The following is a 17,005-nucleotide window of genomic DNA, read 5'->3' on the forward strand; positions in this document are numbered from 1 at the left end:
CAAATAATACGAATACAAACACCTCGATAGTTTATAAAGGAGGACAAAACTTTAGTCAACACTTGATTAGATATTATTGTTTACGATACTAAAATTATTGTGTATATATTTTATTGTTTTTAAAATTTGTCATTTTCAAAATAAAACAAATAATCACGATAATGAACTGAACGTAAGTTTCATTCCTAACAACAATAATGACCTACGTTTCCAACAAATCATTTATTAATATCCTACCGCTAACACGCTAGTTATTATTGATTATTATATGATATTATATTTAGCATCAGCGACTCGCTCCGGCTTCTCACGAGTTTTCACAAAATCTTAACGAATTGTACTCCATAAAAATCTGTTACGTAATTTTTGAAATTATTACGAATCTACAGATAAAAGCATTGGAGAAACTTTTTTTTAATGTAACTAGGCCAATATTGTATTCAATTTTACTCGACCCTTTTATGGAATCGCTTAAATAGAATCCTAATTTAAAACATGCCAATTTATGCAAAAATTTCGAGGTATTTTATTGATTCCGCTATAAATTATAATGACAAAGAAACAATCTTGTTCTTAGTAATATAACCGTACTACGTTTCTGCGTCTATAAAATTGATATTTTAAGAATACAATAAAAGTATTTCTATGAGTAACTGATATACATTTGGTATAACACTCCTATTCTACTCTTTACTTGAATAAATAAAGTATTCCAACGCTCAGCTATTATAATTTGTACATATATAATGTTTTATTAAGTTCACGTATACATATCTATATCAAATTACTTAATTTTTCATTTGCATATTAACGTTATTAGAACGTAAGACTGTAATGAGAGTATTTGTATCCAAATTTTTCACAGATTATTTATTACTGTAAATAAAATATTTACAACATCTGTATCTATACATTAATAGTTATTTTAATAATTTGCCAATTAAAAACTCTATTCATGTTCATAAATATTCACCTATCATCATTTTTAAGCCAGTTTCGTTAAGTTAAAAAATATATTAACTAATAACCATTAATATTAGCTGGCCAGTTACACGGTTAACATTCAACTTATAATAATATTGTAATTGATGTTATACAAAATTATTGCTAATTGACCGCACCCATCTTGAGCCATCGTCGATCTATCTGACTAAAGATACGGTAATTACCATCACAACCAGTCCGCTGAGGAACTGTGGCTACTACGACTAAACTACTGTTTTATAGTTGTTTTCGGCGCCATCAAAAGCATTTACCACATTATTATAAACATAAATGTGGTGGTAATATTACCAAATGATTTTTATATATAAACAAATATTTTTACGATTTATTAGAGCATATAATAAAGTTGTATTTGATATTCATTTCTTTAATAGAAACTTTATTAAATAAATAACAGTTACATTTAAGATTGTAAACTGTGATAAACTAGTTAGAGTTATGCCTTAGAATTCAAGGATTAGATAACTTCAACTTGTTCGCATTTCTCTAATTATTACTATTATTAAGATCGAGTGAACTGATATTCCATATTACATAAATTTAACAACTGACTCTATAATTTATTATTTGTAAACTGTTTTTTGGTTTTACTGAATATACTTTTTTTTTTAATATAAAAACTAGTTGGAATTTTTAACGAATTTTTGAAGCAATTTATTGAGCCACTAGAGTAAACTAATTGGAACCATTAATTTAAACATAAATCACTAAAAACGGTCAGTTGTGCAAACAGATATTGATTAAGTTACTGTGCTTGGTAAATATCAAACACCAGTAGGTCAATTTATATTTACAATATTTTACAGTTCCTTATTTTTCTTATTTAATAAATAACTTACGTCTCTATTACTTGAATAGCTAAGAGAAAGGGCTCGACTATTTTTTACAGCTTTATTATGAGGACAGTCAGGTAGTAGTGAATAGAACAACAAATTTTATTTTTACTGCATATTTTCTATCAGAAGTGTTATTACTGTACTACTAATGATGAGTACTAGATCTCAATTTCTATATAACTAATATTGATAAAATGAAAGTTTGATTCAGACAAGAATTAAGATATTTTTTACATAATAAACATATGCTTAACAGCTAGCTAAGATTATAAATGCATAATTATATCTGTATGTCTACTTATTGCCTTTTAATCTGAACGGCTAAACGGATCATAGCCAAATTTGTTACAAGATAGATGGCATTGTTGGGAACGGCCATAGATTTTTTTTTACAAATAATGCGGATATTGTTGCGGCCATTTTTATGAATGTCATAGATGGAAAATAGGTAGGTAATCTGGCTAATTCCTTATATTTTTTACGTTTTAATGTAACTACATTGGATGTGTAAGTAGTCATTTATATAAGTGATACGACCATAAACTGTCACAGAACCTTGTGCATGAAAAATAAGACGATAAAACATAATGTTACGGTAGGATGGATAAGAGTTATAACGTAGCGCAGAGGTTATAAAAAAAACATAGTTGTCTATTGTTATGACATTAGTCATATCAACTAAGCTTGTATCTTTGAGTACATTAACATCGTAAAATTGTGAGGGGGCAAAAACTGCACGCTTATTCCTTAAGGTTTCCCATTAAAAACTGCTGGAGAAATAAGGATGAAATATTCAGACAATGTATATGTATATACTATTAAAATTGGGTCAACATATTAAGAAATCTTAATAAAACACTTACAAAATAACCAGCTCTTACGTAAAAATCATATCATTGAACGTATTTATCACATAATTGTGTATATTCACACATTTTTAAAATACTTTGGAAATATAAATTTAATATATAAACTCTTAAAAAGAGCGTTAAAAAGAGCGACCTTTCATACGTATGTACAAATAATCTTTACAAAATATTTATGATAATACTCTTCATGTACAAATAAACCCAGATTCGGGTTTTCGTGCAAAAATCATTAGTCTGTTAATGATATGATGAATGTATTTCAAATAAAGACTTCGTCCTGGTGATACAATATTTCTTCGTGCTAAATTTAATTAAAATCCGTTCAGTAAATTCGTTACCATTTTATGACTAAACTCATAAAATAGTAACGAATTTACAAACGTATAGAAACTTTCGCATTTATAATATTGTATAATTACGGATTAGAACAGTTATTCAATATTACTCACATGAAGGCCTATTTATAAATCGTTAGCTAATACGCCTAGGTACATAATATTAGCAATATGATTATCATGGCAAAGAAAATATACGAATTTTATTACCTTGTGCGATAGGTGGGTACAAGTATGGCAGTCGTTTCGATGACCACATCAAATGGTTTGGTGATGATGGCCACATTAACGTAACAGATTATAAACATTTTGACGTGCCAACACTGATAATAATTTATGGATTCCTGTGGAAAAAATCGAATATAAAGAGATTTGTGGTTATAGTAAAATAATATGAAGGAAACAAAAGTATCAGCGGTATTGGCAGCACGCCAGGTATTCGTCTCATTCATGGTTGTAGAATAGGGCTGTCACTGATATCGAATGATTTAACCGAACTTAACTTTTAACAGAATCATATACGTGTGTACCTCTGTTTTACACGAAGCAGCTTTTCAATAAGATCTGTTTTTTTGGTGGATACTAACTAATATGTACGGTTGAAGACTTGACATCTAAATTCTCCGGAATAGCAACACATGATCGGTACTATGGGCATCTAGTGATAACGTGATTCTACTACTCTTGTATATTTTCATCAGATTGTTTATCATTCTGGATACACAAAATATAGATAAAACATCTCATTTGTCATTAAAAATACCCAGTTGGCTAACTACGTTACTAGGGTTGAATAAAGATTGTATGTATTTTCTGCACTGTTTTGTAAGAATTAAAAAACCGAAGCGTATTCTAACTTAGAGAGAGTGATCATACCGTTGTATCTATGCATATAAAATTGATTTTAATAATGTTCTATCACGGAAAGTTACTAATTTATAAACGAATATTTTGCCAAATAATGACCAAAATATTCGGCATTTGAGGATCCTGAAAATCTTACTTAAAAAACTCTTCAAAAATATATTAAGCAGTTTCAGTACTTGAATGCCGACCCTAACATAACAACAGTGATATATGAAAATATATTAAAAAACACTTGTTACAATTTCATTCGCCACGTATTTATCTATAGAATGTAGGATACATCTTTCATAGTGCACTTTAACTAAAAAAATGAAATGTTGAACATCAAAATAGATTGACCCAAATGATATTATAACTTATTTTAATAACGCACTTAAGTTTGTTTATGTGAACGTATCTATTAAACGATTATTGGTTAAAAGAACTAAAGATATTAATTGTTTATCCGACGAATGATATTACACATTGCCATTTTGTTAAAAAAATATTTTACTGATGATACCTAATAAAATTACTCACGATCATGATAGTATTGGGCAGCATTGTGAATTATTGATTCCATTACGCAATCGACAGTTTTTTGGCATCCTTCGATTTCAATGTAGACAGATGAAGGCCTCTGACTCTGACGTGATTGTCATGCTTATATTGTCTGTTAATTATTTTACTTACGTGACATAAAAAATACAAGAATAACATGTTAGCATACAATACCATAATTAAAGAATATAATATTTGTATTAATGTCTATAGTATAAATTATTATAAATATGATTTGATTATTGTTTGTCAAGCAGCAAAGAAATAAATGGTATACATAATATTTTCTTAGAAAGCGATATGTTTGTTTCGCCTTCATTCGTTTTCGTACCCATTGAAACCATTTAGAAAGCTTAGACATTATTTTAAAAAAACCCGCGCTATCATCTCTATTAAAATCTTATTTACAAAAATTGAAAAGGTCTATGTTTTTAAATTTTACTTAGTATAAACAAAATAGGATTTTTTTTCTCTTATAAGTTTAAATAATTATTAATGAAATATAGTATTTTGTAATCTAGACTTATAGGTACCGTCGTATCTGTGTATAACATAATTCTCATAATGATAGTATATTGTTATTATTTTGAATCTTTCAATTCATTTGACCTGATTAAACCGGCATATTATATTTAACTACAGGCCGTAATATCTACAAGATTCTCCAGTAGGTATTATGAAAGAATTTTAAATTTATAGCTGACTACATAGTAGTGTATGGGAACGACTAAATATAAAATTTGTGACGCAAAATACACCATGAAGTTCATAGCAAAGATGGTATCAATAAAATACGTTAATCTATTTACAGGAGATATAAAATTGTTTGCTTTTAACTATGACCCGCCCTTGAATAGACTTGCTGGAGAACCGTCAGAACATTTTCATATTCTCAATTATTTACGAGGTTATATATATAATACTGAAAAAGTTACGTAAGAAATACGAGTCTTGTAAATTGAACTGTGGTTTATATTTGTAACTGTTCTGGCTATTTATGAAAGAATGAAATTTCCATCTCTATCATTTTATAAATAGAATATTATAAATTATTATTTCATTTATTTCGGATATTTATCCATCCATATTATGTTAGTAAACAACTTATTAACTATGTTAGTAAATTAGTATGTATACATTTTTTGTTCTCTTAGAAATATAATAGAAGAGAACTATATTTACGAGCAGTTATATAGAGATATAATAAGCATAAACTGTAAATACAATAAATTAAGTGAAATTACGAGATAGGTATTTGACTACTGTTAATAAATTATAATATTTCAAATTATCTTTATTTACATTTATATAATACACAAAACAACAAAACCGTAATTTACGTACCTACTATGTAATGAGTTGGGTTATATGATGGTAAAATATATATTGATAAATATAAAAAAGTTTTTACTATTTCGTATATTAAATATTTGTTACTTTAGGACTATGCGTACCACCTCCATTTATGTAAAGAAGTTATAATGTAGGTTATCATGTGATAATAACAAACCATAAAAATAAGTCTTATCAATATTACCTACCTACAGTTTATCACATCTAAAATTAAAGACCTAAGTACCTATGTACACTAATATTATAAAATTTTATTAAGAGAAAACACTAGTACTTCCAGAACTAGTGAATTGAGAAATTCTTTTATACATTTCTTTCTCTTATGAAAGATATATTATTCAACAGTGACATACTCTAAATATTATGATAATATGGATGTACTAGCTAACAATTTCCTCTGCGTCACATTTTTCCAGTTATTGTAAAAAAAATCATTGCAAATCCGATCCTGTTGGTATTTGCGTGATGTTATAGACCTCTCTTTGTAAATAGACAATCCAAGAGTAATAATAGTATTAATAGTAGCGGAGAGTACTGCTCTCAGCTACTATTATACTATTACCTAGAAGAGTACCTAACATCCAAACACAGACCGTACCTCTTTATAATATTATTGTTATAGATATACATGGATCACCCAGACAAAACCGGTCGGACTCTATTATAAACCATCTTATATTCCGCAGAGTAATCGCAGTAAACAAATACATACCTACGTTGTTTTTATTTTTGTTATAAAAAATATATTAATAAGTAAAAAAATAAATTTCTTCATTGTTAGTACTAAATTCATTGCTATTATAATTTTTACAAATAGAGATGCTCGCTCTTGTTTCAGTATTATCAGTGTGTGAAATTGAAATTAGTATCTCCACGAATCTATTGTGTATATAGTACAACACAGTGTGAAGATTACGAACCATTCATTACTGACAAATGTGTGTTTGTACAGTTTATGAAGTGCATTATCCCTGATTGCTATGATGAATAACATTCCAGTTAACTTTTTTATAGCCCTCATACTGGTAAGTAATGTTAATTTTAATATTTAAATAACTTTACTAATTTACTGATTAATTATTATGAGACTCAAATGAAATACTTTATCTTTTATACATATATTGTATATTGATCGATTGATCTTTAAGAGATTTAGTAAATAAATAAGAAATTACCTGTGACCTTAATTTATTTATTAACCACAACGCCAAAGTTTAGACTTAAACTCTCCAGTATCCGAATTAAACATACTTATATATGATACTCCTGAGTACAATTCTTCATACTATACAAGAACTACGACCATCGAACGTAAAGTAAGCCAGTGTATTTAACTGTTACACCACTATGGAAATTTACCCATTAACTTTTTCATAATAATTTGTATCTAATAAAATACTATAGATATTATTTCTTACAAATTAGAATACATTTGATACTCTTGGTAGTATAGTGGTTTATAGGATACTTACTTGCGATAGTCACGTGTTCAAACCCTTGTACAATACAAATATTTGTATTAATGAATATGACATAGTAAACTAGGTGTTTACTATGTATATATTTACAAAAATGTATGTAAATTTATTCTATGTTTAGTATTGTACTAACTCTGGTTAGTTTTGGATTAAATGTCGATGCGTGAATTGTCCACGGTTAGTATCATTATTTTTACAATACATTTAAACTATTTGAAATTGCAAGTCTGTCTAGACATTCAATTCTAAATAATTGGTCACCTAAGCGTTGATTATAAAAATCGCGAACACTTGTATAATTTCAATTTAGGTCACAGTTCACCCAATTTATTACTCTTCGTTTTGTTATTGATCTCCTTTTGAACTATACGTTCATTACAATTCATATGAGACGCATATAAATTAAATATCATTACAGTTACCTATCTAATGTTTCAAGGTCTAACCAATTACTAATATTATTTTATATACTACAGACACATATTGTAATAAATAATAATAATACTTTATTAATTTTAAAAGAATAAAGTATAGATTCAATAATGTATTAAAAATACACAATTATGATTCTGCTTTTATCTTCATTTTAACTTTCAATGTCTAATACAGATTTTTAATCACTTTTTCTCCTGTTAATAAAATTCAGGAAATACCAAAGGAAGCATAAAGCGTTAAAAATTGAAGAAGAAAATGGTAACCTTTATAACTATTCGCGTCTTAAACATTGATCGTAAAATGTGACATTGAAATTGTTGGTTCATTTTTACTGCCAGGAAAATGATCGTAGCTGCTCCGCCTGTTATAGAACAGTACAGTGCGGTATTTGTAACATTTTGATGTGAACAACATAATAGTAATAATAATTAGAAGGTTGGAATGTAAGACGACTTCTTGAATGTAATACGACAGACTGGTCTAGTGGTCTAGCACACCGCTTTACGTCCGATGGTTGCGAGTTCGATTCCTCGCACGGCACAAACATTTGTATTCATGAGTATAATTGTTAATAAAATCTATGTATTTGCATTAGTTATCGAGTACCTATAACACAAGCTTTCGCTAGCTTAATTTGGGTCTAGACGGCGCTGTGTGAATTGTCCTGAAATTATTATTATTAAAGTTTAATCCATCACATTCTAAATTTGTACCGTTCTACTGTTCCTTAGAAACAGTAATGACATATTATACGACTCATATTATGATGTATTACCATTGAACCAATAAATTATATTTATTTCTTGAAAATCCACTAAATCTCCATCAATAATAATAATAAAGCCTTTTTTATTTCCGTATCCTTCAACACGTACTTACAAATAATTATAAGAATGTGGATAGTGCAGTTTTTCCTTTATATTTTTTTTTGTTTATACGCTATTTTCAGTTACAAGTAAGTTATTAATAAAATGTTCACACAAGTAATATTGTGTGTTTCACACAAGTGACATGTGTGCAGTCCTAGTTCTCTTTTTCCACGACACTGTTTTTACTCATAGTAAATCAGTTTTTTCATCGTCCACTACATCATCAACCTTATTAGTGTTCCAACTTTCCTTTTACCTTTCCTTCCATATTGTAGTTTATTGTACTCATCTAGCATATTTTACGTGTTGCATGAGATAGGACCAGCCCATTGCCATTTGAGTCACACTGAACAATATACTGTTATATATTTTAGGCAAAGAATACTGGCGCCATCCTAACCGCGGACTTTGTTTGGATTTAGCAAACGGATATCGCGTAGACGCCACGTATACCTACTAATTGAACAATCACGCAGTTTTCGTTTGCTTAACGTATTTGTAGCAAATATTTATGAATCCGTGAAGTGCAGGAATGTAATAATAAGAGTGTTAATAATAGTTTATCCTTTGAGTTATTAACTGACTTCATTAATAAAGAGGATGTTGTCCATACGGTTGTACTTCGATGTGCCTGCCCTTAGAAATGACACATTTTTATGCAGATTTAGAAATCCTTTTTTATTATTAATGTTCCTTTTAATTAGTATTATTAAAATAATAAGTCCAGAAGTTTGACATTGAAAACAAAATTTTATTGCCATTTGTTGCCAGTTTATTTTCTATTTACTACTGAGTTTAACTGTGTTTTTAAACCACCCAGGAATCCATTGAAATAGGCAGACAAAAATTCACACAAATCAGTCATTAAGGAGTTAGTTGACAAATAAACCTATAAAATAATTATATATCTATTACGATTACTTACCTATAATAGTTTTTTTTCAATATTAAATATAATTAATGTAATTTTTGTTGTACTATATTCAATAGGTATGGGTACACTGCATGGCAAATACACAGTGACCCAGTTGTCGGTGTGCGCTGCACATGCGTGTTTGTATAGTCGCCTCGTCGCACTTCCTAGCCACCTTTGTTTCAGTTGCCGACTATGGCTGAATGGCTAATTTAGAATTCTACTTATCTGATTCAGTTGTTCAGTCGACCTGAATATTCAGCTTCATAAATTTCATGCTCGCGTCATAACCGATTGGTATGCTATTGTCTTCGTTTGATACTAGATCAACGTCTGTTTTTGTACACAAATAAATTGGCACTCAATCTCAAATCACCGAAACATACATGTAATAGCTACTTATGGAGAACTTATGTTTACTTTATTTACCGACGTAGATATATTGTTTTTTTTTTTGTAAATCCGTATACTAGTCCCCTGGTTTGACTGACAATCAGGACTTGGATATTATACCCTACTTACCAAGCTGCATAGTAACCGTTCTGCTTTAAGTAAATTGATAATAAAATTACATATCTATAAAATCTTATTCATCTAGTCTATTTACAGAAAAATCATTAATTTAACAGTTTATAAAATACACATTTTATAAACTGTTAAATTAATGTTTTTTTTTCCTTCATGAAACATTATTTTCATTAAACGTCAGTTTAGATATTTTAATAGAGCTAATTTGGACTATAATTCCTTTCAAGTCTTGACTCCTGTAGCTTCACTTGTCAGTTCTGTAACAAGTTATGTATTAATGTATACCTACTGTAGAGTAACATAAAAGCAGTAGCTATGAAATTGGACTGCTGAATAATAACTACCCCTAAGCCGAGGGAGTGAACTGAACTAATAAATTTATAATTTGGAGTGAGCGAATCTCATCGTGTATGATAATGGAAAGTCAACTATTTTCTGCTCAGTGTAACAGATGCCGCGAATGCAACATTTATGTGCCATCCATAATAATCAACATCACAAATGAATGTTAATTCAAGAGTACAAATAATCTGGAAGCTTTATGACATTGTCCCAATTTTCTATTTATGTAGTATGCTGAAGGCTCTTACTGTTATGGTACTTACTTGTTGAACTTATGGCCTTTGTACCATAAATGACAGATAATTATGGTGTATTATTATGTAAGTAACGTAAAATGTTCTTAATTTGTTAGAATATTTGATACTGTACCTAAGTAATTAATTTATAAACAGATTAAGCTTAAGTCGTACTCTTTATCATGGTATGATGTCTTTCATATGATAGTTAGGTAGTCTTCTTTAGTGATTTTAACATCTCGAAATTGGTTCCGTAATTTGGATTTTAACTGTTCAAGAAAAGTCCACTGTGGACTATACTGTCTTTACAAACAGGCATGAGAAAGTAAAAAAATGTTCCCAGTATTTAAAAATTTATATTCCGTATTTTTTATTTGTAGCAATTATAAAACATTTCGTTATTATAATTACTAAAATATTAGGATAAATAAAATATTATTAATCTCGGGGCTATTGCCCCGAGATTAATTGCCCGCTTTTGCAGTTTTTTATGACATATGTTATAAACATACCCCTTGATATGATGATGATGATATGTTTAGTTTTTATCCACCTTCAGAGTCCATGTTTTCAATGAAACGTTACTCCATGTCCAATTTTACTTATGATCATAGGTAAAATTGTACCTGTCCTATATATATAATATTAGTTTATATACATATTATTTACTTAAATTCAGTTTTTACACATATTCGAAACTTGTAATTTGTGAGTAAACAAAGTTAGCAAAGGTCACTGATTCTTAACACACTAGACTTATAAAATAATTAACAAACGTCATTCAAAAAGCTAACATAAATATTGGTTTTCAATGTTTTACATTTCTAATTGCTGTAAGTATATAATTATTAATATTCAATCTTAATTTATTTACGTAACTTAATTGTAGAACAACGAACCTAAAATTAAAAACCTTAAAAAATATAATAAAATATCCTAATTTATTGATATCAGTGATTCGTATCGTATTCAAAAACCAGATCATCATTTCAACTGTGTTGTTCGATAAACAAATTAATTAAAATAGATGTTTATTTATATTTAGGTGTTACATTCTTTAATAGGTTCTTACTCAAATTGAAAGCAAAGAATTTTTATTAGTGTGGTCCAGTCAACCTCTATAAAAACACTGACAACTCTCATATTTTATGTGGTTAACTAGTGAACCAAATTCATTGGAGCTAAACAATAAATGAGTGGGTTTTTATGAGGGTACGTACATAATGGTTATTACATAAACATTTTAAATTAATTTAAAACAGGTTACTTAACTTTTTACTTAGTGGTTATAATGATGACTATTTCTTATATTGGTAAGAACGAACGAAGGTAATATTACCTTCAACGATGATATATGTACACGAGAGATAAATATTGATATTTTAAAAATAAAAAATAAACAAATATTGTTTTACAATATTAAATTCTCTAATTTTGTAAAAAACAAAACCAAACGATATATTGGTAAAAAAACAAAGATATGATAGAAATATTACTGATTTGCTGGACTGTATTAGGATAGGTCTTGGTATTTGGAAAGGGATTTTTAGCAAAAGGGATTGTATTTTGCACGCTATGTATTGTAGAAGAGCAATATTACAGTAAAGAAAAGTGAATTGATAGATAATGTTTAAAATCCTAAATCAATAACTGCAGATGATGCCAAAACAATTTATGATAGCTCTCGTTCTAGCGATGGGACCTACATATACCTAAAAATGATAATATAACAGATTGTGCATAGAGTAAAACATAGCCAAGTATTCTTTTTGTATTAGAACCAAAGCCGGGATTTAGGTGCCGTTATCTCATACAGTGGGCCCATAAAATTGACATTACAGTCCACTAATGTTTCGCTCGCATTAGACACCATTAAATATTACGAAATGACACGACATAGGCCATATGCATTCTGAGATTTAAAGAGGAATTTCGTTGCAAAGTGCTATGAAAACTATTTTTACCATCTTTCATTTTGTTTTGATCATGAGCGTTTCTCATCTATAAACCTCATCCAAAGAATGAATACTTTTACTTCCGTTAAGCATCTTCATTAAAATTTAATAAAATGGCGTGTAGTAGGAATGTCTGTAATTAAAATTCATTAATCATATTCATTTGTTATAATTTTATATGTTATAGTTAATTATTAAAGTGCACCGCCTTATTATCTCTGATCAACGCGACGGTTGACTGGTAGAGAATGCCATAAGGCATTAAGTCCGCCATGTATACATTTTTGTGTGCAAAAGAATAAATAAATAAATAAATAAAATAAATAATCAGAATCAATAATCCCAATTTTTAATAAATCAATCAATTAAATGATAATGACTTATGACTTATTAATTGGGCTGTCATGTGTTTAGATGTTGATGATTCTATTGATGTTGATTATATTAAACTACACACATTATTGAAGTTTTATACGTTTAAAAAGATATTACAGTCTGAAGCATTTCATACTTATTCTTTTTTTACTTTTAACTACACATTAATCTTTCCATTAGAGTTTAGTATTTATCAAGATGTGAAATCAACAATTAAATCAGTGCCTAATGTTAACACTTAATCAAATTGTTATTTAGTTCATACGTAATTAATTATTAATTCCATATAATCTAAACACATTTATATAGCGTCACTTAAAACTACAACTTTAACACTAATATTATTAGCTACAACAAAAGTATTTTCCATCGTTGATTTTGATACGGTCGCTTACGCTGATTTTGATCTTGGTTATTGAGGAAAAAGCATATAATAGCAGTCTACAATAAGCATGAAATTGTAGATTAATGCACTGACAACTTAATCCATAAGATACCAGTTCTCGACACATACGCAACATGAATTTCCGTGACTGATCTGATCTCGTGTTAAATAAACTATACAGATTATCCCCATTTGAATCGCTTTTATTACTTATTTATTTTGAAGAGCATGCAATAGATGCATATTTTGTACTTGTTATATTGTGATCTAGTATTAATAAATCCTATTTTATTTTACGGTATACTTTCATGCTCATTATTATGATGATACTCTTAATCAATAGCCTATATTCTTTGAAAGAATTCTTCATTCAATAATTTATTTTTTAAATAAGCAATTACTTGCCTGAATAATCAAAATAATTTCATTAATACGGAAATTAACTATTTTTAAAACAACAATATTATCTTATATCAAAAATAATATTATTATCTTCCTATTTTTCTTGTATTTCTGTCAGCTTATTATAGGGCAATATTTTGCTAATAATTATTGCTGTATAACTGATTTAAATATATGTAAGTTACAATAATGGCGATTTTTAACTATACTATATTATTACTTAATTACTGTTTTTATATTACTATTTAATTACTGTTCACAGGTTGTTGGTCGAGAAAGTGTATTGGCATCGACAGCCACACGTGATGTACGCTGTGGCCGGCGACTGGTGTCGGGTCTGTTCACCCCTCCTAAGCTGCCAATTGGATACTCACTCGTGACCACAGTGCCACGAGGCGCCTGCCGACTCAATGTCTCGGAGATACTACCGAATGACAACTATATCGGTATGTGTTTTTTCTATGTGTAACAAAAAAACTGTTGATCCCACCTGATAATACTCAGTATAAAGTTCAAAGTGGTGGCAGTTTAGGAAGGCTGGGTCAAAGTGCTTCCTCTAATTTGGCAGCGAGTAATGATTACTGCTTCATCTGTGATACTTGTGAACGGGTGCTGCTTGAAGGGACTGGTCTATTCGGGTTTCTTCTACCTATTAAATTAGTTCCGTTTGAGAAAAATGCTGGTGAGCACGATATTCTCCTTACGAACTGACGGTAGATTTGTCATATCAAGGGATTAAGTAAGAGACCTATATGAATAAAGATATTTTGGTTTGATTTGATTGATAATACGTAGTAATTATCGCATGTAGTCATGAACAGCATCACTATAAATCAAACAATCGTGATGCCCGGGGCAACCATCATACTTCACCATGCTTAAGGGTTTAGGTATCATACCTCCGTGTACCCTGTAATTTAACTAAGATATCCTAAGGTTCAAAACGGAGTAGGGGTTCCTTCGTAAAATCCTTAGCAACAAAAATATATGGAACCACACAGACGGCTTTGTACTAACTTTCCATCTGATAGAATACATAGCAATATTAAAACTATGAATAGATAGATTACTTTAATACAGTTGTTTTCATTTACTTGTATTACTTTATATAGTATTTTATCATTATTATCAGCTTTTTTATCTTTGCTAAATATTTTAGATTATCAGACAAGTTCTACATCCTGAGTGTAACCGTCTTAACTGTTTACTTTGTTAAATAACAATGCGCGCATTGTTGCGGCGTGAAGGATAGTGCACGCACTTACCCGAGTGACAGAATAGTCTTAGAACACAGAGATGACAATATGAGTGTTACAGCACCATACTGTTTATGTGTACAATTAATTGCCTTAGTTATAAATATATTCGAATAGTCTATAAAAGTTTTAATTCATATATATTTATTCATGATGAATTTACAATTTTGTCAAAATCATTCCAAAACCATTAAAAACTAGATAAATATTTGTTAAGTACAAAAATTGGCATATAATTGATTAATTTGAAATTACACACCCGCCGACGGCACTTCGCTTTAATAGAGTCGCCTACGCTGTGAATTGAGCGTTAAATGAGAGAAGTCGTCTTTCCAATTGCCTGTTAATTATTTGCATGACGCATTCTATACTTTTGTGGTTGTTATCAATTAGAACAATATCCTTTAAGATAAGCCTTTTACCGATTGTTATACTTTTAGCGCTAAAAGCAACAAATGGGTCATACATCATAAATGGAGAGTTCGCGGTGAGTCCACCAGGTACTTACGACGCAGCAGGCGCTAGGTTCATCTACTCCCGTGCTGCTGGATTAGACAGGATATTTGCCTTGGGACCCATACAACATCCCGTCGAGATTATGGTAAGAATAAGTAAATTTATATATAATATAAACTATTACACAAATCTGTAGGTATAATACTTATATTCTAAATGCTTTTTAGATACTCGTCACGCGACAAAATGCGAACATAAAATACGAATTTTTAACTGATTCAACATCTGATGAAAGTAATTATATACCGAATGTAAATGATCAACGACCACGTCATCATGAAATACAAAGACATCATCGACATCGTAACTACGATCTGCATGTACGAGATAACGAAGTTAAACCTGGAATACAACATCCAAATTTTAAAACATTAGAAAGTAAATCTCATATTGATAGCAATATTATTGGTGACAGAAAATTCGTTTGGAAAATATTAAATTTTACGGCATGTTCGAGAAGTTGTGGAGGTGGTCTTCAAGTAGGGAAATTCAAATGCGTTGAACTAACAGAAATGGGTGACAAAGAAGTAGCTAGAGCATATTGTAGCGGTGTACCACCATCGCCACGTAGGCATAGTTGCGGAACAGCACCGTGCCCACCACGATGGAGAGCAGCTGCATGGGGTGCTTGCCCTGTTTGTGGTCCAGCTATACGAACTAGAATCGTTGGATGTGTTCAAGATCACGCTAAGGGGATTATTAAGGTTAGTAACATATTAAATTCTAATTAAATTGTTATATGAAAAAAAACGAGTTCAATAATATCTTATATTTTTTTAGATAAGTAATCAAAGATGTCCTCTTCCAATGCCCTCTACTAGCGAGTCCTGCGATATTCCAAACTGTGACGGTACGGCTGTAAAATCAGCAACACCAAGACTTGATGCTCGGCGTAACATACGACCAAATGACGGCACTGATACATTCCGAGACGGGCCGGTAATTTCTCTCGTCAGCAACGCATCCGAAAATGATATTACACCTACTATGTCTACAAATTACAGTTTTAGTGCCTCTGGTGGATGGCTGTATACGGAATGGTCTGAGGTATATATTAATTTACATAAGATTAAAATTATATTAATATACGGTTTCTTATACACGAATAGACAGATGAAGACAAGGAGAATCAAACGCCATAGGTGTCTCCATCCTTAAACCGTTCTTCAATCTGTAAATACCCCAATTGCACCTATTCTTGAATATTCGTTAATTATTACTAGTGATTGTATTGAACTTATTTCATTATCATGAAAAGATACGTATATTAAAGAACAATTTTTGCGTTTTGATATAAACTTTAACTGACACTTAACTTTGTGTTAACACAAAAAAAATCTTTATATATTTCTTCAGTCTTGGACGATTGAAATGGGTAGCATTTCAGTCACTCAAGACTAACTCTGAATTGCTGGGTAATATTGACTGCAATAACGGAGAGGACAGAATTTGTGGAGTTCTAGAGTTCTATTTTTTATGTAATAACAAGGAGTTTCTAGTAATATTACAT

At 29.8% G+C, this 17,005-nt stretch overlaps 2 protein-coding genes across 2 annotated transcripts in view; both read left to right on the plus strand.

Annotated features, from left to right (window-relative positions):
• Positions 1-17,005, plus strand: part of LOC131853861 (thrombospondin type-1 domain-containing protein 4-like) — a 116,790-nt gene that overhangs the window by 95,794 nt on the left and 3,991 nt on the right. The window contains exons 8-11 of the mRNA XM_059204931.1: positions 13,986-14,169; positions 15,420-15,580; positions 15,663-16,199; positions 16,276-16,542. Of these exons, the coding sequence (XP_059060914.1) occupies positions 13,986-14,169; positions 15,420-15,580; positions 15,663-16,199; positions 16,276-16,542 (1,149 nt within the window). The remainder of the gene's footprint in view (positions 1-13,985; positions 14,170-15,419; positions 15,581-15,662; positions 16,200-16,275; positions 16,543-17,005) is intronic.
• LOC131853863 (proteasome subunit alpha type-4) overlaps positions 1-17,005 on the plus strand; it is a 182,936-nt gene that overhangs the window by 73,313 nt on the left and 92,618 nt on the right. The gene's annotated exons all lie outside the window — the stretch shown is intronic.

The sequence above is a fragment of the Achroia grisella genome, unplaced genomic scaffold (assembly GCF_030625045.1).
Source record: "Achroia grisella isolate CSIRO2021 unplaced genomic scaffold, CSIRO_AGI_Agris_v1 utg906, whole genome shotgun sequence".
Taxonomy (NCBI): domain Eukaryota; kingdom Metazoa; phylum Arthropoda; class Insecta; order Lepidoptera; family Pyralidae; genus Achroia; species Achroia grisella.